The 20,221-nt window shown below is 35.3% G+C and overlaps 2 protein-coding genes and 2 long non-coding RNA genes across 5 annotated transcripts; 2 read left to right on the top strand and 2 right to left on the bottom strand.

The window, feature by feature from the left end:
* The first annotated feature begins 1,807 nt into the window (after nucleotides 1-1,807).
* Nucleotides 1,808-10,218, top strand: LOC138129747 (luciferin 4-monooxygenase-like). Its single transcript, XM_069046050.1, has 10 exons — nucleotides 1,808-2,148; nucleotides 3,485-3,605; nucleotides 3,653-3,855; nucleotides 3,904-4,144; nucleotides 4,192-4,310; nucleotides 4,358-6,485; nucleotides 6,535-6,742; nucleotides 6,792-7,101; nucleotides 7,143-7,460; nucleotides 7,573-10,218. Exons 6-10 carry the CDS (start codon nucleotides 6,375-6,377, stop codon nucleotides 7,961-7,963), a joined length of 1,338 nt encoding a protein of 445 aa, XP_068902151.1. The 5' UTR covers nucleotides 1,808-2,148; nucleotides 3,485-3,605; nucleotides 3,653-3,855; nucleotides 3,904-4,144; nucleotides 4,192-4,310; nucleotides 4,358-6,374; the 3' UTR covers nucleotides 7,964-10,218.
* Nucleotides 3,390-4,207, top strand: LOC138128210 (ceramide synthase 5-like). Its single transcript, XM_069044397.1, has 3 exons — nucleotides 3,390-3,605; nucleotides 3,653-3,855; nucleotides 3,904-4,207. The coding sequence occupies exons 1-3, from the start codon at nucleotides 3,390-3,392 to the stop codon at nucleotides 4,205-4,207; spliced, it is 723 nt and encodes a 240-aa protein (XP_068900498.1).
* A 3,030-nt stretch (nucleotides 10,219-13,248) lies between the features above and the next one.
* On the bottom strand, nucleotides 13,249-15,647 carry LOC138128276 (uncharacterized). 2 transcript variants are annotated; one of them, XR_011158587.1, is made up of 4 exons: nucleotides 13,868-15,647; nucleotides 13,664-13,804; nucleotides 13,454-13,600; nucleotides 13,249-13,393 (listed from the first exon to the last, which is right to left on the bottom strand). It is a non-coding gene; the product is annotated as an uncharacterized lncRNA (long non-coding RNA). The 2 variants fall into 2 exon arrangements; XR_011158586.1 differs by having other exon boundaries at nucleotides 13,664-15,644.
* Nucleotides 15,648-19,678: 4,031 nt separating this feature from the next.
* Nucleotides 19,679-20,168, bottom strand: LOC138128278 (uncharacterized). The gene is made up of 2 exons (XR_011158589.1): nucleotides 19,962-20,168; nucleotides 19,679-19,863 (listed from the first exon to the last, which is right to left on the bottom strand). It is a non-coding gene; the product is annotated as an uncharacterized lncRNA (long non-coding RNA).
* Nucleotides 20,169-20,221: the final 53 nt, after the last annotated feature.

Genomic DNA, 20,221 nt, shown 5'->3' with positions numbered 1-20,221 from the left:
TTGTTTTTGTACTAATAGCCTTGAAAGCAACGCTTCCAACATCCAACGCTCGCTCCGAAACGAGTGCTTCCCGGTCGACTCGAATGTAAAAATTGCAAAAAAAGACTGGCCCTTTGAGGTATTAAAAAAAAATCTGTCTTGATAATAATATAATTTAGTTCATAAAATACAACTTCCCTGGGTTTTCCTCCATTAAAAAATTACGGAAAGATTTATAATCGTTGACAATTTTGTCTACAAAATTCACAAATTATTGCAAAAATTGAAATATCGAGTGAAGCAATTGTTTCCAATAACCAAAGATCACTGCCCACTTGGTTTTATCTTCATGTATGTTTAATGTATTAAACAAAAAATTTTAATTTAATTTTTGTACAAAAAATATTGTACGAATCACTTGCGTGAAGACATCTTCCGTTCATTCGCGCATTAATTAAAGGCACTCGCTCCTTCGTCGCTCGTGCTTTAAAAAATGCGCTCATGCGGGAACATCGTCTTCCCGCACTTGGTTCGTAAATAACTATTTTAATCGTGGAAAGGGTTTACGAAGTTATTGAAAGCGAACCAGCTGAATCGTGTTTATATGTGAGTGGGGTATTACGCAAAGTTGTACTGGTCGACTTGTGCGGTACTATTTCGTCCGGACACTTAATCCAAGTTGAAGAGATGATAAAAAAGAACGTGGTTTCACAGCAGATATAATCGCGTGTGCGATTGACGTAGACTTTTTGTCGAACTTGTTGTCGTCAGAATTATGTTTTTTCTTATTTTTGCCCATGATCTCGCTGAGTAATAGGTAATTGTAATGACTAATGATTGAGGAATTACATCTATCAATTTTTTTTAGAAAACGTTTGATCACTGGCAGGATATTCATCATTTTTGAATATTTCTTTGCAGATGTCTGTTCGGATTAAATCAGCAACTTCCTTGATTTTTCTAACATTTTCATCTTCAACGTCCAAATTTATTCAAAATATCCTAATGTTTTTTTTCAAGCATAAAAGAGTAGACAGTCCTTGATAATTTGATAGAACTAAATCATCTCCATAATCGATTTTGAATTGTTTGAAGATTAGGTGGATCATCAGCTGCAACGTTCATCAATTCTTTTAGAGAAAACTGATAATCTGGATTTTCATTGATAGAGTGTATAATTTCTCCATAGCTTTATCTGCTGTAAGTATTCGTGAAGCAATTGTTTTTTCTACTGTACTACTCTGGTTTAAAATGTCCGTGTAGCAAGACCGATGATATTTTGCACCTACAAATCTCAAATCATTTACTGAATTAATTCTTAAAAAAGATCAAGAAAATTGGTCTATAAAATTCAAATTCAAGCTCCAAAGGGGTATTTATAGACTCATCGAAATAACCTATTTTATTGGGAAAGGTTCCATAAATCCTCCCTTTGTCTAGATACCCAAATAGTAACTGTACTGATATTAATAACATAATTACATGACATTTTTGTTTTATAATACAAAAATTTCCGATAATATTGCGAAATCTGGAAATGTGCCCCGAATGCTTGCAGCGTTTCCACGTTGAATGGCAAGGGAAATCCTCTCGAAAAGGAATTTCTTTGATTTTGAATCGCCTGATTCCGCGATAAGTCGGTTTCCGATTACATTAATGAAATCGATGGCTTCTTTGCACCAAGGGCCTAAGGTTTCAAATGCTAAACCTTTAAACACGTAGTTTGACGAAATGATTGAACTATATGTATTTGCTATGTTTGCGTTTGCAAGCATATTGTTTTATTTTTTAAATATATTAAAATTTATAGTTTGAAATTTGACGTGTGACAGCTGACATTTTTGTCACTTCGTTTTCAACTCATTAAAAAGGCGACTTTACTGTGGAAATTATCTATTTACGAGACGTCGATTTGCATTATAATCAGACAGTTTATGATGTCCTACTTGTTTTTCACAATTCTCTATCTATATTTTCTATTATTCACTTATAACTGTATATTTACATTTTTACGCAGTAAAATGACATATTTTCCACAGGTGATCCAGTAAAAACCAATAAGATGAACACCACAGTTTTTAATTAGGTACTTTTCTCATTATTTTCTAACATGAGTTGACACTGCTCCATTGACTTGTTCCGGGAGTTTTGGGGCACTCAGTATACAAGGTGAGTTGGTAATATTGAATTTTATTTATTAAATGAATGCTCTGTTTTTGACGGAAAAAGATAAATACTGCGTTTTACTTTTTGATGAAAAATCTGTATCATCAAGTATTTGGTATGATCGAACTATAGGGTGTGAAGAATTCGGTCTTCGGTATTTTAGGTAGGAGGTACACTTTTCAAATGACAGATATAGCTCTATAAATTCCGGAATAAAAAGCAAGGATTTGATATAACTTTCAAGATTAATGATTCATAAAACTCACAACTGTAATCTTAAAATTGTTGCAACAATCTGTGACCAAAATTCTACGATCCAGGGTGCTATTAACAGCTGAGTGAGAGAATCATTGATTGATTTTAAAACTTTAAAAGAAAACTAAGAGCAAACAATGAAAAAATTGTTCCGTTATATGATCTTCCTTTTGTTAAAGATATTTGCAGTAGGCTTATTTATTTGACAGTCTTAGTATGTAGAAGCACCTTAAAATCACACATTGGTGTGTTTAAGATGTGAAGTCACTCTGCTTGTTTAATAGTAGTTCGTGTGTAAATTGGGCTCTTTATGGCACGAGTGGGCCAGTTTAAAACGCGAGTGAAACGAGTGCCATAAAGAGCCCGATTTACACATGAACGAGTTGAATACGACGTTTTTTTGTTCGACGAGCTCCAAAGGCTCCAAATCGCTTAAAATGTTTAAAATTAACTTGACGTTCCGTTTTGACAAGTTATGACATTTATCAAAGTCCGTTCACACAGGAGAAAATTCTCAAATTCTGACAGTATCGAACAAATTTCTTTTTATTGTGACACTAGGTACATTATTATAATCGGACAGTTTATGACATCTACGATATTTATCAAAATCGGATTACAGAATTTCTTTTGTCAATATTTTCCGTTACTCCTTTATACTCAATCTTACAGCGCGAACTTGTTGATAAAATGAACACCACAGAGTATAAAGCCAAAAGCATAAGCATTATCAACACCTACATTATTTTTAATGTTCACAAAACTAAAGTGTTTTAGTTATCTTTACTTTAATTATGACTTAATTTTTTTTTTTTAATCTTTACTGTTATATTTTTACTTGCACGATTTTATTCGTTTCTTTCAATGTGACGCACTTTTCGGTTTTTACGTAAACAGTTGTAAACCAAATAGTGCAAAATGCGAATCGACCTAGATTTCTCATTCGGCACCACAAAGGAAAACAGCAATTGGGATCTTCAGTACCCGATATGTGGAGCCTTTGTGATGCTAATATTGCGCAATGTTTGCCGAAAGTCAGCATCAACAATTTCACAATTCAAAAATACATTTTCTCTGCTTTAAGGTACATTTTCACCAAGATCGGACTCCGACTGGGTCTGAAGCAGATCGAAGTGAAGAAAGCCCCCCACCATGCAGCCCTGGAGAAGGCTTACTCGATTTCGAAAAAATGGAAGCTCGATCGGGTACTTTTCCAAATTTCTCTTCGTCGAATCTTAGTGTTTTGTTACAGATCCGCGGCTTGGCCAAGCAACTCGACGTGTCAGAGGAAGAAGTCGAGAGTTGGCTCAAGTTGAGGAGCGCTCAAGACACGCCAAGTGTTTTGACGAAATTTTCTGAAAGTTTCTGGAGGTGTTGTTACTACACTTCGGCTTGGACTGCCGCGGTTTTGATCGTGTGGGACAAACCCTGGTTCTGGGATCTGGATCAGTGCTGGTCGGTGCCATCTTGTTCACTTTTTCTTCCTTAATTCGCGACTTCCAGGACCGAGTTTTTGGATCAAGCGGTCACCAGGGATGTTTGGTGGCACCTCATGATAACTTTGTCTTTCTATTTGTCCGAACTGATGGGTTTGTACTTGGACGTAAAGAGGAAAGACTTCTGGCCAATGTTCATCCATCATGTGACTTCCATCGTCCTATTCGCCTTCGTTTGGAAAAGTAATTTCCACCGGCTTAATATGGTGGGACTCGTTCTCTTCGACTGCTGCGACATCCTCCTCGAGGTTTTATTTTCTACAGAAGTTATAAAAATGTTACAGTCTTGTTGCAGCTGTCCAAAATTATGATTTACTTAGGACACAACAGGATGTGCTTTGTGACATTCTTTACTTTTCTATTTGTCTGGGTAGTGTCAAGATTAGTATATTTTCCCTTTTGGATAGTAAAAAGGTAAGTGTTCAAAATATTCGGTTCTTCAATAATATCATCTATTTCAGTTATGCAAAAGATGCTCCAAGAATTTTACCATTTCTTCGAGATTATTCTATCTACTACATCATCATGACTTTGATCTTTATCCTTCTTATTCTTAATTGCATTTGGACATTTTTCATTCTTAAGATTGCAAGAAATATGTTGTTCACTGACAAACCTTACCGCGATTCCAGATCCGACAGTGACGATAATTTATAATTTTCATAAGAAACAAAAACGGTACCCACCATATAACATCTGTTCAATTGAAAAGTTAATCGAAATGGCTTTGATCTTTGTCACTATCTTTGTCTAACCAACTTAATTTGTCTCTTAAAAAATAAAGTCAAAGCCAATTCGATGAACTTTTTCATTGAACACTTTTTACCAACACTTAGGAGTTTATAAATTTAACTCTATTATTGGAAGCCGCCGGGTGGAGGTGGGATACGAAATTATATATATTTTTTTTAATAGTACCTTAGTCACAGTCACGATCCAAAATTATTATTATTAAACGCTGTTCAAAAATCAAAAAACCATTGTGGTGCAAATGACTTATCTGTCACTGTGATAAGTAATAGAAAATGTCATGAAAAATGTGTGTTATTTGCACCACAATAGTTTTTTAATTTTTGAACAGCGTTTAGACATTATGTAATTTTTAAAAAGCCCGAATTCCATAAAATATTAGGGGGTGTTTTTTTAAATTTCACCTCAAAGTTGGCGTTGAAGAGTCGATTGTGAACGCACCACTCTTGTAAAAACGTAAAATTTAAACAGCTCATCCGTCATCCGCAAACCCCAGTGCGTTCACAATCGACTCTTCAACGTCAATTTTGAGGTGAAATTTAAAAAAACACAAGATATATTCATTTAGGTTACTGTCAAATATTTGTAAAAGTTTTAATAAAAATAAGTTAAAAAATAAATGTGAATTTTTCTCATGGACAAGACGCGTTTCATTTTGAATTTCCCACCGTTCGCTCGTGTCAGATCTGTCAACTCTTAGAACATGAGAGCATCAAGCGTCAACTCTTGGCCTATAAAATTCAAATTCAAGCTTCAAAGAGGCACGTATTTTATTGTATTGTAATTTGTAAAGCTTTTTCTTAAAAATGTTATAGAGGAGAGTTTCATAAATTGGAGTGTTCTTCCACTGGTTAAAATTAACACACGTATTTCAGATACACCCTGTATAATTAATAATATACAAGTGTCCTCGAAATGCATGTCAAAAAAAATCGGTAGTTGGTGACGATGAGTAGAAGTTTAATACATTTTTTTTTTCTAGTAAAAGTTGAAGTAATTGAGAAAAACAATTATATTTCCATACCAACACGAAAAATGTCTAAAATTTTATTTTGAAGTATTATTATAATTTGAAAGTATAAGAACCAAAATTGCTATGGATATTTTGACAGTATTGTACATAAAGTTATTTTATACACTAGTGTGTAAAGAGCTACTTTATGCACGCAAATGTCACCAAAAGTGACTTTTGGAAAGACCGAGCAAATATTCAATGATTCAATGCTTTTTATCTCAAAAACAAAAATACTTTCACTAGAAAAAAAATTGTATTTAACTTCTATTCTTCGTCACCAACTACCGATTTTTCTTTGTGTGAATTTTTGAATCTCTTCTCTTGGTATCAGGTTTACGATAAACGCATCGTTGACTTAATCATGTTGAAACGTAGTTCCATCTATTTGAGTCTTTAAGTTTAATTAACAAGAAAAAGCTTCACAATACGTTTAACGTTCGTTTCTAATTAAAAATAAATCTCTTTGAGTAAAGAAAGAATTACTCGTTCAGGTATCGTTCTAAAATTATTGCACAACATATTAATCACTTTGTGTGAAGTAATCTACACACAATTTCCATTACTCGTCCATGTTTTAAAAAAAGATAAATCACCAATTTCTATTTGGTCCTTGTACACAATTTCCATTACTCTTCGACCTTTAAAAAAAATTGAATCACCAATTACTCCTGTGCGTCCATAAATAGACTCTCCAATGCATTTGCGAACTTATTATGGAGCTTAAAGTGCTAGAGGGTCCTCCTGACCAGTCCAGACTTCCCCGTGAATCCCCCGCTAAACTACTTCTACGAGCTTGCAACACCCACCACGACAACACAGCACTGGTAAGACAATCTTCCGCACAACTGCTCTGGCAGCACCGTCAAATTTTAGATTGACATAAGATCCGGTGAATCACTGACCTACGCTCAGTTATGCCAACTGTCGAAAAATCTAGCGGCGAGTCTTCGACGTTTGGGCGTCAAAAAAGACGACATCGTCGGAGTCGTGTCCGAAAACTCGCACAAACTCGTGGTGGCCTATCTGGCGGGGTTGTTCTTGGCGGCTCCTTTGCACCTGATCAATGCAGGCTTCAGGGAGTGTTAGTTTTGTCGCGCTCGTGCCCGCACTGTCTGATCGAGTGGTTTTAGATGAACTGGAAGAACTGCTGAAAATATCTAGACCAAGAATCGTGTTCTGCACCAATCAGTGCCACGAGAGGGTGCTGAAGGTGAAGAGGAGGCTCGAGTTTGTCGAGATGGTTATTTCCTTCGACGACGAGCAAAATGAGGCTTTAGCGTATGCAGATCTGGTAGAAGAGTCGAGTTGTTTTCAAGTGGAGGAGGATGTGGATGTTGACGATCAAGTGGGATTGATTGTGAATTCTTCGGGAACTACTGGGCTACCGAAAGGTGTCATGATCACGTACAGGATGCTGCGGATGAATTTTGTCCACGCTAGGTGAGACAACGATTAAGTGAAATGTCATGAAGTAATTGCAGAGACCGTGATTTTCTTTACATGAAACCCAACGAGGTGGTCCCGTTAGTTCTTCCATTTTGTCACAGTTATGCGGTCCTAGTTATGAATGCTATTCTCTACGGGGGTGCCACTCTTGCTGTGATTGATCGTTTCAAACCAACAACTTTCTTGGAAACCATTCAGAAGCACAAAGCGGAGCAGCTGGTGACGGTTCACACTTTGATGCATTTTCTCGTGAACAGTCCTCTAGTCGATCAGTACGATTTGTCTTCGGTTAAGCAGGTGTGGATTGGGGGATCAAAACTCCACGAAGAAGATGCCGAAGTTTTGTGGAAAAGGTGAGTCTGTCAAACTAGTTCTGTCATTTGAGCGTCGCTTGTCAATTCGAATTATAATTTATGTTGGTCACACTGGTCGTCCATTTAAATTTGACAACTGTCACATTTTCAGATTTAATTTGCAAAAACTGCACGTGATCTACGGAATGACAGAAATCGGAATACCCATGCACATTTCTGACAACCGAAAAGGGGGCTGCGGTCGAGTCACTTGCGGCTACCGCGTCAAGGTGGTGGATCGCGAGACGGGCTTGACCTTGCCGCCTCAGCACCGCGGGGAGATCTGCATCGGCGGCGCCGTCACCAAAGGCTACCTGAACGACCCTCAAAAGACGGAAGAGACCATCGACGCGGAGGGATTCGTCCACACCGAAGACATCGGCTACTACGGCTCCGGTCGGCTCCGGTCGAGCTCGAGACGATCCTCGTCAACCATCCGCAGATTGAAGACGCCGCGGTGGTCGGTAAAGCCAGGGGGTGTGCACTCTCACTATTTTAAGTAAAGTTGAGATTAGTTTAACCTCCGTTCGTAAAGGCTGCAGTGGCGCTAGTGTCGGTAAAAATTACAGTTACCTTTACCATATTTGGACTCACAGACAATTAAACTATAGTAAGACACTTCAATCCCATATAATAATGTTGGAATAGCTTCGACGGTGCTGCTCCGCACGCATTTGGCCAAAACACTCCGTCGTATTTATTCGTAAAATTTCGATTATTACCGTTGTATTTAAAACAGTCAAAAAATATTTGTCAAATGTGACACTTTTCTGAAAAAAATAAAAATGTACTTATTAAAGATATAAGACTTTCTGTGAATAAAAAGGTAGGAATTAGTGCCATTTATTAAATGAAAGTAATTACAATAGCCAACTTTTTCAGTATTGAGAAATTGTCAATAAGAAAACAATAAAGAAAGGAAAAAAATAACATTTTCTACTTTTTGGGCAATTTGTGAATCTGCTACGTAATTTATAAAGGTAAAAACTTAAGTGATGAAACTTCTTAATAAAGTTATACTTTCAGTTTCAATTCAAGACAAAAAGAAACCAAACAATAGTGTGTGCCTCCGGTACCTATTCTTTTAAGGAGCATGACAAGTTAAAATTGAAACTAAAATACACAGTGGGCCGAAAAAAACGGTACAAATTTTGCTCGTTCATATCTTCCTGAGTTATTAAGTTTTTTAAATGATTAATATACCAGTGAAAAACCCAATATTTATAGAAAAGATGAAGGCCTCTTGCTGTGCAGAGATAGTCCTAACTCAAATGTTGTGCGTCATAACATGAAGACATGCAAAAATTCTGGTTTTGAAAATTACTTATCTCAATTATGAGTTTCCAGATATGGTTCAATATGCCCTCCATTTTTATTAGCTATCATTTGTAATCGTCTTTGTCCGTCCCCAATTGCAGAAGCTACATATTTGTCTCTGAGGTAGCTGATTCCAGCATTCCTTTCAGGAGCCTTCAGCTCAAGGTATATGATTGTTTGTGCCGCTCGGTGCGATGTTGATGTTGCTCCATCTATCACTAGTGAAGACGATTGCAAATGGTAGCTAATAAAAATGGGGAACATATTGAACCACATCTGTAAAACTTATAATTGAGAGAATTTTTGCATGTCTTCATGTTGTAACGCACAATTTTTGAGTTCTGGACAACAACAATATTTTCTATAAATATTGAGGTTTTCACTGGTATATTACTCATTAAAAACAGATAATAACTCAGGAAAATATGAGCGTACAAAATTGGTACCGTTTTTATCGACCCACTATGTATATATGTATAACAGAAGAGTTGTGTGTTGTGTTGCCAAAATTTACGATCTAAGTGTATTTTTGAATAAAAGAAGTATTGGAAAGAAATTACGTATCGCCTTAGAACGAAAAATTAATTTTCATGGTTTATATGTAAAAGCCATTTTCTGGAAATTAAAACAAAATTGTTGGATGCATCAATCAATTTGATCATTTATAAAAAAAAAAACTGCAGGACGTAAGAAGAAAATTTTTAAAAAAATCGTCAAAGACATGTTACTTACGAAGCAAATGGGGATTTTCTGAATATTTAATTTTAATTTTGGTTCTAGTTTTTAATTTAATTCATTTATTGTTAATTTTTCTTATAATTAATAAAACGTTGTGCATTTTAAAGACATTTTACATTTGAAATCAGGACAAAATTATTAATTTAAACAACTCCATCAAGCATGCTTTATAAAATTAGTTCGGCCAACTGCTCGCGCCGCGCTGGAATCGTGTTTCCAAAAATTGGGTAGCAATGCGACGTCTTACTATAGTTTAATTGTCTGTGTTTGGACTTGAGTTGTGGGGAGAGGTGTGAGCTGTTAGTTACACATTTGGTAAATTGTGAGGTTAAAATCATAGTTGTGATATAAAACAACTAAATAATATGTGTAATAAGAGCTGCAAATTTTCTTTGTTATAAATGTATAGAAAATGGTGCGTTGCAGTTGCCATCGCCAGAGAAGAGCTGATGGTTAAAATTCTGGCTGCAAAAATATTATCGGGTTTGTGATATACATTTCGATGAACAATCCAAATCTCCAGATAGTCCCAACTGACCATTATCCGAGTCCCGACCTGTCTGTTGCCGTTCAACTGACGGATTGAAGTAGAGGTGAATCCGATTTAAAATGTGTACCAACGAGACCGATATTTTTATATTAATTGTATTATGTATCTTGTATTTGTAATACGGTTTTATAACAATACTAATTATTGTCTACATTTCTTTGTTTTCTTTATTTTATTTTGATACTAGCTTTTACTCGCAGCTTAAAGTAATTTTCCCCTTGTTTTGAAGGTCAAGTGTGCAAAATTTCATCACAATCGGAGTAAAACTGTAGATTTGCATACAAAACAGACATTCAAACAAAGATCAAATTTGGCGCGATTTTACAGAACCTTGGCGACGCTAGCGACCACGCGAAAAGCGACCGAAGGTAGAACTAAACCCACTTATGTTGTTATTGGCAGGAGTGGGCTGTCTATATACCCAATATATATCTTTAGTCCAGGGATGAGCAACCTTTTTTTACAACGGGCCAGCATCAAATTTAAAAATGTTGTGCGGGCCGCATTTAAGAAACATGATGAACTCAAATTATATCTTTATTAACAAAATAAATCTAGTATAAAAATTACCGAAATAAAATACTCAATGAGAAATTTGGCATTGCTTCTTGGTCATCAATTGGTCTATATTTGCAGATATAGACGACACAGCAACTCGCACGCAGCTTTCTAACCGTACATCATCCATGATCGCTTTTAATTATTTTCATTGCGGAAAACAATTGTTCGCAAACATAGGTACTATGGCGGCCAAAAAATGTTGGCCGTCACTTTCTTGACATTCAAGTAAAGTGTAAATCGTCGTCTGCGCTGATCGTAATAACAAGTCGTGCCAATCGCTCAAAACTCTGCGTCCGGAAAAAAGTCAAAATATCGGTAGATGTCACCACCTCGCGCGTTATGGGAAACTGTAATAGTATTACAGAAATTACAGAAGGAAAAATTTATTCAAATCGTCAAAATTTAAATGTCTAGTTATTTCTAGGGAATACAAATTGATATCACAAAATGATTTGCATTATTGTCATTGAAGTTCTTATTGTATTTGTTATTTTGACAATCAATGACAATTGATACTTATTCGAGTTTCAAACCCTTTTTATGTCTAGCTGTTTCTCGCGAACACAAATTAATATTACAAAATGATTTGCACCGATTATGATTGAAGTTCTTATTGTATTTATTGTTATTTTGATAATCAATGACGAATTAACGGTTGACATTTATTCTAGTTGTACACCTTCCGTAGTTATTACAGTTTCCATTCATTCGCGATCCAACTGATCCAAGTGCCTCTGGTGGCCATTTCACATCGAATGGCACGACTTGTTATTATCGGCGCAGACGACGGTGTAAATAAACCTTTAGGAATCGTAACCCCACTTTCGATTCTTGTCATTTTGACAATCAATGTAAACTGTTTGAGGCTCAGATATTCCAAAAATCCGACATAAATAAACAAAATTAGATCAATCGTACATAGATAACCTGAGGTAAACGTTCTGTGTATGTAGTAGAAATGACAAAATAATTTTGAGTTTTGAAATTTACCACCCAAAAAATAACGTTCATAATCAAGACGGTAATCATGATGACAATAAAGTACGGATTACATTTTTTTTTTTTGAATTGACAGACAATGACGGCCAAAATTTTTTGGCCGGCATAGTACTTCCAAAAAGTGTCATTATTTGCTTTGCCTAATCGTGGGGATTTTTCTAAACTTATGTATTTTTGGTAGAAATTATGTGTCAACATTTTGAAATTTATTTCTTAAATCCGTGTCGTTTTGTAAATCTATTAATTCCATTTGTAACTCATCCGGAACTGTTTCCACGTCTATATTAAATGGGGAAGAAAAAATGTTAAAACTACGAACGGTTTTTTCTGATCTAAATATTTTAAATCGCGATTCAAATTCCATTATTAATTTTTGTAAATGCTGGGCATATTTTCAGGTTTCTGAAGAAATTTCTTTTTTTAGGTGTGCAAAATGTGACATGTTGTTTGACAACAGATGTTTGTTCCAAATTTTAATTTGCTTTCAAAAACATTAATTTTATCAAACATGTTATGAATGAACTCGTTTCTCCCTTGAAGTTCCATGTTTAAGTCATTCAAATGCTGAGTTATATCGACGAGAAAGGCAAAATCACACATCCATTCTTTATCTTTGAAATGGGGAAATCGATATTCTTTCATTTCCACAAACAATTGAATATCATTTTTTAAGTTATATACTCTTTTTAACATAGCACCTCTACTCAACCAACGCACTTCTGTGTTGTAAATTACATCACCATATTCACTTCCCAAATCTTTTAAAAACTCATTAAATTGGCGGTGATTTAACGCTCAAGATTTGAGAAAATTCATAAGTTTTATTACAGGCGTAGTGACATTAGGCATATTTAAAATTTTTGCGCAAAGATTCTGTTGGTGAATTATGCAATGGTTAACAAAAGTTTCAAAAGTCAAAATGTAAAATCTTTAAAGGGCCGCATGAGAAAGTGTGGCGGGCCGCGGGTTGCTCATCCCTGCTTTAGTCTGTGGGTAAAGCGGATCGCTGGTTCGGTGAGGTCGCGGTAGGTTTCATCGTGAAGAGAGGGGGCGCCACTTTGACGGAGGGACAAGTCTGCGAGTTTCTCGCCAAGTTCGTCAGCGACGAGAAGAGGCCTAAGGAAGAGGCTCCACGGAGGGGTCAGGTTCGTCGATGTCTTCCCTAGAAACGATTTGGGGAAAATATCGCGGCGGGAGTTGACCAAACGTGTACAAAACGAATAGAACAAGGCGAAGGTTTTCAAAAAAAGGGAAACTGTATTTAAAATTGTAAATTGTAACACATTGCGTTTTAAGCGTGAAGTATTTAATGAAGGAGTTTTCGTATCCCACCTCCACCCGGCGGCACGGCAATTTTGCCGGAGTACATACATTATTACGGGTAATACTATCAAGTAATAGTGCAGTGCTTATCAACATAATTACCGGCGTCTTGCCTCTACATTTTGACTTTTTTGTGTTTTATGTTCTGTGTCAATATTAAGGAATTTCCTCACGATATGACATGAGTATAATAATATACCTTTTTGCGCGATTGTACTCTATTTGGTTGTTTACCACGTCTGTTTCCAAGATGGTAAGCTCTGTTTACTCGTTGCTAACGATAAACTCGATGGTAAGTAATTTTTGATGTTCTAGAACGGTAAGTAAAGTTTATTCAAAATTAATCGATTATTATAATAATTTTTATGTAGACAGAAGTTGAAGCCAAGATGTGGGGGCACTTTCTGGAAACTCATAAAGCTCTTGTAGTCGGCTTTCCTTGGCGCTGCAATGAAAAAGCATTAGCAAACTTGCCGCGACATTGGCATTGTCAAAATTTTCATACCCCGCATTTTCCTTGTCTTCTTGATTACACATTGAGATCGTTGGTTTCGAAAATTCTTCATTTATGTAGACGGAAGTTGAAGACAAGATGTTAGCACTATCTGGAAACTCACACGGCTCTTGTAGTCGGCCTACCTTGCCGCTGGCGCTGCAATGAAATAATTTTAGTAACAGACTTGCCGTGACATTAGAATTGTCAAAATGTTCATACCCCGGATTTTTCTTGTCTTCTTGAATACATATTGAGTTCGCTGGTTTCGAAAATTCTTGATTTATGTAGACAGAAGTTGAAGACAAGATGTTAGCACTTTCGGGAAACTCACACGGCTCTTGTGGTCGGCATTCCTTGCCACTATAATGAAATAATATTAGCGAACTTGCCGCGACATTAGTAGTATTATCAAAATTTTCATACCCCAAATTTTCCTTGTATTCATAATTACACATTGAGGTCGTTAGTTTCAAAAATTCTTTATTTGTGACGCACCCCACATTCAAAGTTTCTTCTACAATATCCACTTCGTTTTCGGAATCACTAAATATCACTCATTTTACTGCTTGTTTTTCAACACAACTGGCGATATTTGCGCACAAAAACTGCAATGGCGGTAGTTGTTTGCAGATTGCCTTAGAAACGCGATACAAAAATCGACATTGTGGCAACACGATGTGAAGGGCGTCGTATCGCATTGCATTCTAGTTAGGAATGTTTTGTAATAAATATTCAATCGCGCAAAAAATCTCATAAGCATGACGAACGTTAATGACAATGTACGGATCTCAGACAATATTGGAGTCGTCGCAAGCTCCTCCTCCAAACAATTGTCTTCGATCCGTACATTGTCATTACCGTTCTTTATACTTAATATACTATTAAAGCGCGCCGGAATAATAGTACGTCGAGCGGCCGCCAGAATAGCGTCCCTATCGGCTCAACCTGACCAAATTCCATTCCAATGCGACATTTACAAAATAGTCGAAGAAAAACATTTCGAACAATTCCTTTGATAATTTCTGTTAATGTGTTGAATTATTTGTGAGTTAACGTTTTTACGTTTTGTTTTTTTTATAAAGAAATTTAATCATAGCCACCAGAAGATCTCGCTATTTATTTTTTAAATGAAACTGACAAAAATCAAAAGTGGGGATAGGCAGTTGCTGGTTGAGCCGACAAGGACGCTATTCTGGCGGCCGCTCGACGGACTATTATTCCGGCGTGGTACAAATATTTTTTTCACAACTTTTTCGACAGTTTAGGAAATTGAATTGTAATCTATCCGATAGTTTAAAAAATCTTTCAACTTTGTTCCAAAAATGGTTTGAATATTTTCATCAGAACAAAAGTTAACAGCGGGTATAAGTTTTACCATGCAATTCCCTATGGCAACATTTAAAAAAAATGCACTGTATGTTTACCGATTTTACTAAATGTTCACCAAATGTGGAACGCTCACGTTACGGGCCTTTACTGCAAATATAAATATTCACGCTATCCATTTATATTAAGCACTTGCTCAAAAAAACTACTTTTTCGAAAACTGATAAAAAATGTTGACATTTTATGACCTAAATCGGTTGTCAAAGTGACTGTTTTTTGTTCACTGGACAAAATAAATGTGAATCCTGACTTTATTAAGTCAAATTATTTAATAACCTGATAACGATAATAAAGATTTATGGTATGTAGTTCGTTCTCGAAAAGGGGCAGGTATATAAATACAGCGAGTTTTCGAAATTCTACCTGCAACTTTGGTGGTGGATAACCATCTGTTTCCCATCATAAATCTTTGTTATTGTTTTCTTTACATTTTGATTTGAACATGTTAAATAATTTGACTTAATAAAGTCAGGATTCACATTTATTTTGTCTGGACTATACAATCTAGAACAAAAAAGACTTTTATGTCCGATCGGGCGAATTTTGCCTACTTATGGACTAGTTTTTAGGGCGTAATTCAGTATATTATAGCCCCGGGCTGTAAACGTTTTTATGGCCCTTGTTTATGCCGTTACTACAGTAACAACAATAACTGGCTTATTCCACCTTCCTGATTTTTGTGTCGTTATTTTAAAATTGAATCTACATAAATTATTATAAAATTCAAAACTTCGACGGGACATAAAATTTTGTATGTACCACGGGCATAATTGGCGTTTGTGGCCCTTACCGTGTTATGTCACGCCGCGGGCCACAAACGCCTTCATTACGCCCTTAATACATAAATAACTATTACGTTCACCAATTTTTGATTAAAGAAGAGGTCACTATTTCCCAAAATCTTAGTTTTATATTCCAAATAGGCCAGTATCACACTTTCAGACACGTTCTTTAATTTCTTAGAGCCACACCAATTCATGAAATCCTTCTAAGCAGATAAATATTGTCTAGAAGGCTTTTCCGGGATAAGACTAGAAACTGTATTTCGTGCCGTTTCTAATACATCCAAAGGCAGATCATCTTCATCAATTTCGGAACTCATTTTTGTTTTTTCTTCTTTCTTTTATTAAACACCAGTAATTCTCCTAAAATCGTAACCAAACCCTACAAAATTAGTTAGAAGTTACATCGTTTGTTTGACGGTTGCTATCATTATTAGTTGGTCAGAGTATTCCAAATTTAAAATATCAAGATAATTGTAGACAAAAAAATGTTTGACTTTCCGCTAATGTGGAGCTGTGCAGTTTTCGAAAAAACGTTTGCTGACACTCGATTGCGAAATTCTTTTGCATTCTATGTCCTTATTGTGAGGAGACCTAATAAAACGTAGATTTTTCTTACAATTGATATACAATATAAAATTCAGGCGACCCCTCCTTACAAAAATACTGAAGGTGTAGAGTTTGCATCAAATTTTCTTCAAATAGAAATTAGGAATATTTGGCGTTTATTTTATTTATCGTGAGAAAATAATGATGCAAAATATTGTCTTAGAAAAGTAGCGTTATCGCGGAGTAAAATAATATTTAATTTTTGCAATTTTTGTTCAAAAAGAGCAACGCTTTGATCTGAAAATTATAAGGTAAGGAATGCGGTTGCTGTATTGAACAAAGTTAGAAGGGTTTTATCATCTTAAGAATTATTCAAAACTTTTTTCAACAAGTTCTTACTTGCTTCACGGCATACTCTCTGCAACGCTTTGGAGTCGGAATGCTTTAATTATGAGACACTCTGTATGAGAGGCTAATAAGAAGTCTAAATCTGAGTATCCATTTGAAATTGAATATACAGGGTGTTCTCGAAGTTGACGCGTTCCTTGTAACACGAGGTACTACACATTATTCTTAAAAATTTTAGCCTAAATCTTCTTAGTAAAATGTTTGTATTAATGGAGATAATCGATTGTATATTTTTATTGTTTTCTAAAATTTTAAGTCCGGTCCTGCCCATTTCTCCGCTGTACTAGATTAATAACTAACCTGGCCCAGAATGGTGTTTTTCCGGAAATCGCTCTCTGGACGCTGCAGATGCATTCTGATAACGTGATAACATTGCCCATGCATTTGCAACATATCTGTGAGCTCATTATTTTCCTAATAATAAAGCCATTTCGAATAATTAGATGACAACTCTGACAGTAGTTTTGATTAACGTCCATGCTCATTTGATTTTTTTTTGTCAATTCCAATTTCTAACAAATCAGCGCAAATTTGAGCAGGACCGGTTTCAAAAATTTCAAAAAAATTAACTTATTGTATCTTCATTGCCGTACACATTTTACTAAGGTGATTTTGGCTAAAATTCTTTAGAACAACGCATACTATCACATGTTAAAAGGAACACCTCAACTTCGAAAACACCCTGTAGTATAAAATATAGTAAACATTTAGTATTTTTGTGAGACAAAGAGTTTTTTTTACTGCATGCATATAAGACACTAACAAAAATTAAAATTATCTGGTTATCATTTCAGAATTAAATATGGAATACAATTTGGTGAACATATAGCATTTTTAGGCAACAAAAATTATTTTTAGTAGCAAATAATATAAGAAACTAGCAGGATGTCAATATCTGGTTATCGCTCTAGGATTATGTATGGTCTTAATTTTGGTGAGCATTTAGTATTTTTGGAAAACGAAAGTATTTTTTTGTATGAATAAATTTGGTAAATTTGGTAAACAGTTAAATACCACCCAATATAAATCATAATATGCACATTCTAAAATCTAGCAGGCCAAGGAAGTACCGTCCACAAGCCAACAGATGGCGCATTTTTCAAGAACCAAAAATTTAATAGGGAGTTTGCGTTCTATATACTTAGTTTATTTTGTGTATGAACGGAACCATAGAGAAAATAAAATACTATAGAATGAAAAGTCCCTAATAAATTTTTGGAAAATTGTTTAGCGCACCCTCACCACACCGCAAGAGGGTGCAAATGTTTTAAAAAGTCAAAAATTTAAAATCAAAGTAATCTCAATAATCTAAAAATCAGTCAAAGCAGTGTCAATCTTTATGTCACTATCTTGTAATTCAAAATGAGCCTGTGTCACGTTCACAAACAATGTAGTACCGCTGCTAAGATTGCTAAATTTGTTGTTGAGAGAATCAAGCAAAATTTATATAGAAAACAATCAACAAATTGAAAGAAAAATACTAATACTTCAAGACCAAGAGATTACACCATTATTTGATACACCTCATCTTATTAAAGGAATTAGAAATTATCGGATAACAAAAGATTTGGTTTGGGAAGTAAACGAAGAAATTTTAAGTGTGAAATTGGACCATATAGTGAAGGTTTATCTTTATGATTCAGCGTGGGGCGAATTAAGATCCCTCCACAAAATTACGGACATGCAGATAAGATCCAAAAGATGTCCTATGCAACTCAAGTTTTGAGTCGTCATAATCATGATTAATTCAACTATCATGCTATTAGTTAACTGTGGTAATTTCTAATAACATTGTTGTTAATAATCTAATATATATTTTAACTAACAGGTAGAACAAACCTAAATGATGAAGACTTGGGAACTGCAAAAACAATAACTTTTTTGACAAACTCTTTGATAATAATCTGGAGGGAGGAACACGTCGTCCACGTTGCGAGAAACCTCTTGCTTGTGGAGTTTAGAAAAATCCGGGGCACACAAAATTTTGGCAGGAAGCAGTCCTACACTTACGCAATATGTACCTAAGTAGTTACGATGGGGGGGTTCTGGGACAGTTCGATGGCGTGTCCATCCGCAGCTAATGGTAAGGTGACCTCAAGGTCGCGAAGAAGTCGATCGTCAATGACCAGAAGCTGAAGAAGTTCTTGCAGCCGAAGAAGTGGTCAACAATGACCAGAAGCTACGTCACAGTGGCCGTTACCACAGCCAAAAAAGGGCGTGGCCCCAGGTGTAATTAAAGGTGTTTTTGAGGTGTTTCCAAAACAGGTGAAAAAAAATATTTTTACCTGTATTACCTGTACAGGTAATTAATTACACCTGGTCCTGTGACGTATTATTTGAAGGTCGGGTGCGGTTAGTGCGCGTGTACTAATGAAAAAAAGTTTTTTCTCCCTACCGGTTAGAAATGTAGGCTGTGGATACCTCATTTGAGGTGAGAAAATTCAACTTTCTCGCTAAGGTAAGAAAGTTAATCATGAAATGTTTATGGTAAAACTGTACCAAAATACAAATGTCAAAAGTGTCAAAAGTGAAATAAGTTATTGATAAATGAAAGCCAATTCAATAAAGTAAGTTGGTATGTCAATCATATAATCTGGAAAATAAACAGATAAGCTAGGTAGGTAGATTACTTTACCCTGTTTATATCAAATTTTCGAACAAACCTCAAATCTTCAAATGCGATGACAAGTTAATTAAACAAATAACACAGCCTACTATTCAATTCTCAAAATTTTCGTTTTAATCACGAATATAACCATCTTTTTTTACTTTTTTCAACAAAGTTGTGCCGGTAGGGAAAAAAATAGTATTCAAACCTTGTTAAGAAAGTGTCCTTGCAGACCTTAGGCACTTACAAACCTCCTCTACGACTCGGTTTATAATCTTTCCACTTTCTTACCTTGGTTTGAAATATACTATTGTTGAACTGGTCGGGATTCGAACCACGTAGATGCGATTGCGAATACGGATGCATGATCCACTGAGCTACAAAGTGTTTGCAACTTGCGTATGTGATTATTGGGTATATAAGATCGAGTTTAGCCTGGATGAGCTTAGCCTCTATCATATTTCCTTTTTATTTTTTTAAGAATAAAACACAAAGCGTATAAATTGGAAATATTTATTTAAAAAAATAATAAATAAATAATTTAATTTAAAAAAATTCTTTTCTTATTTCTCCACATTAACGAGGTAGTTGATTGATCTTCTTAAAAATTTGCTTATATTTATCTTCCATGTGAGATTTATCTATAATTCGATCTATGTCTGTTTGCGTAAGTTGTCGAGGATTATCTAAAACAGCAAATACTTTTCTCAATTCATCACGTTGTATAGGTTGTTTGATTAGCTAATTAATAAATGGTTAATTTTAAATTAAATTTCTGACTTACACAAAATTGTGGACAATGCTGCTCGAGTACCCTTAAGACATAATACATAATACTGTAAACATAAAACAAAAATGGACAACGAGATCGTCAAGGTTAATTTAAATTAAATCCTGAGACTTCCTGAAGACGTTTGTCTGAATGACTGGACTACCGTGCGCCAGTCCGAATTCAATTTGACTTATTAATATTAATATATATATACATAAAACCTACACCTCAGCGCCTCCGTTTTATATAAACACTAAACGTTGTGACCTCAT

Source organism: Tenebrio molitor, chromosome 4, assembly GCF_963966145.1.
Source record: "Tenebrio molitor chromosome 4, icTenMoli1.1, whole genome shotgun sequence".
Classification (NCBI taxonomy): domain Eukaryota; kingdom Metazoa; phylum Arthropoda; class Insecta; order Coleoptera; family Tenebrionidae; genus Tenebrio; species Tenebrio molitor.
This window is presented reverse-complemented; position numbering and strand designations above follow the sequence as displayed.

Excerpts from the sequence above, each read along its gene's own strand:
- LOC138128210 (XM_069044397.1), top strand. The coding sequence starts at position 3,390 with ATGTGGAGCCTTTGTGATGCTAATATTGCGCAATGTTTGCCGAAAGTC. Across the intron at positions 3,606-3,652 it reads AAAAATGGAAGCTCGATCGG|ATCCGCGGCTTGGCCAAGCA; the intron begins GTACTTTTCCAA and ends GTTTTGTTACAG. Across the intron at positions 3,856-3,903 it reads TGGGATCTGGATCAGTGCTG|GACCGAGTTTTTGGATCAAG; the intron begins GTCGGTGCCATC and ends CGCGACTTCCAG.
- LOC138129747 (XM_069046050.1), top strand. The coding sequence starts at position 6,375 with ATGGAGCTTAAAGTGCTAGAGGGTCCTCCTGACCAGTCCAGACTTCCC. Across the intron at positions 7,102-7,142 it reads ATGAATTTTGTCCACGCTAG|AGACCGTGATTTTCTTTACA; the intron begins GTGAGACAACGA and ends AAGTAATTGCAG. Across the intron at positions 7,461-7,572 it reads GCCGAAGTTTTGTGGAAAAG|ATTTAATTTGCAAAAACTGC; the intron begins GTGAGTCTGTCA and ends TCACATTTTCAG.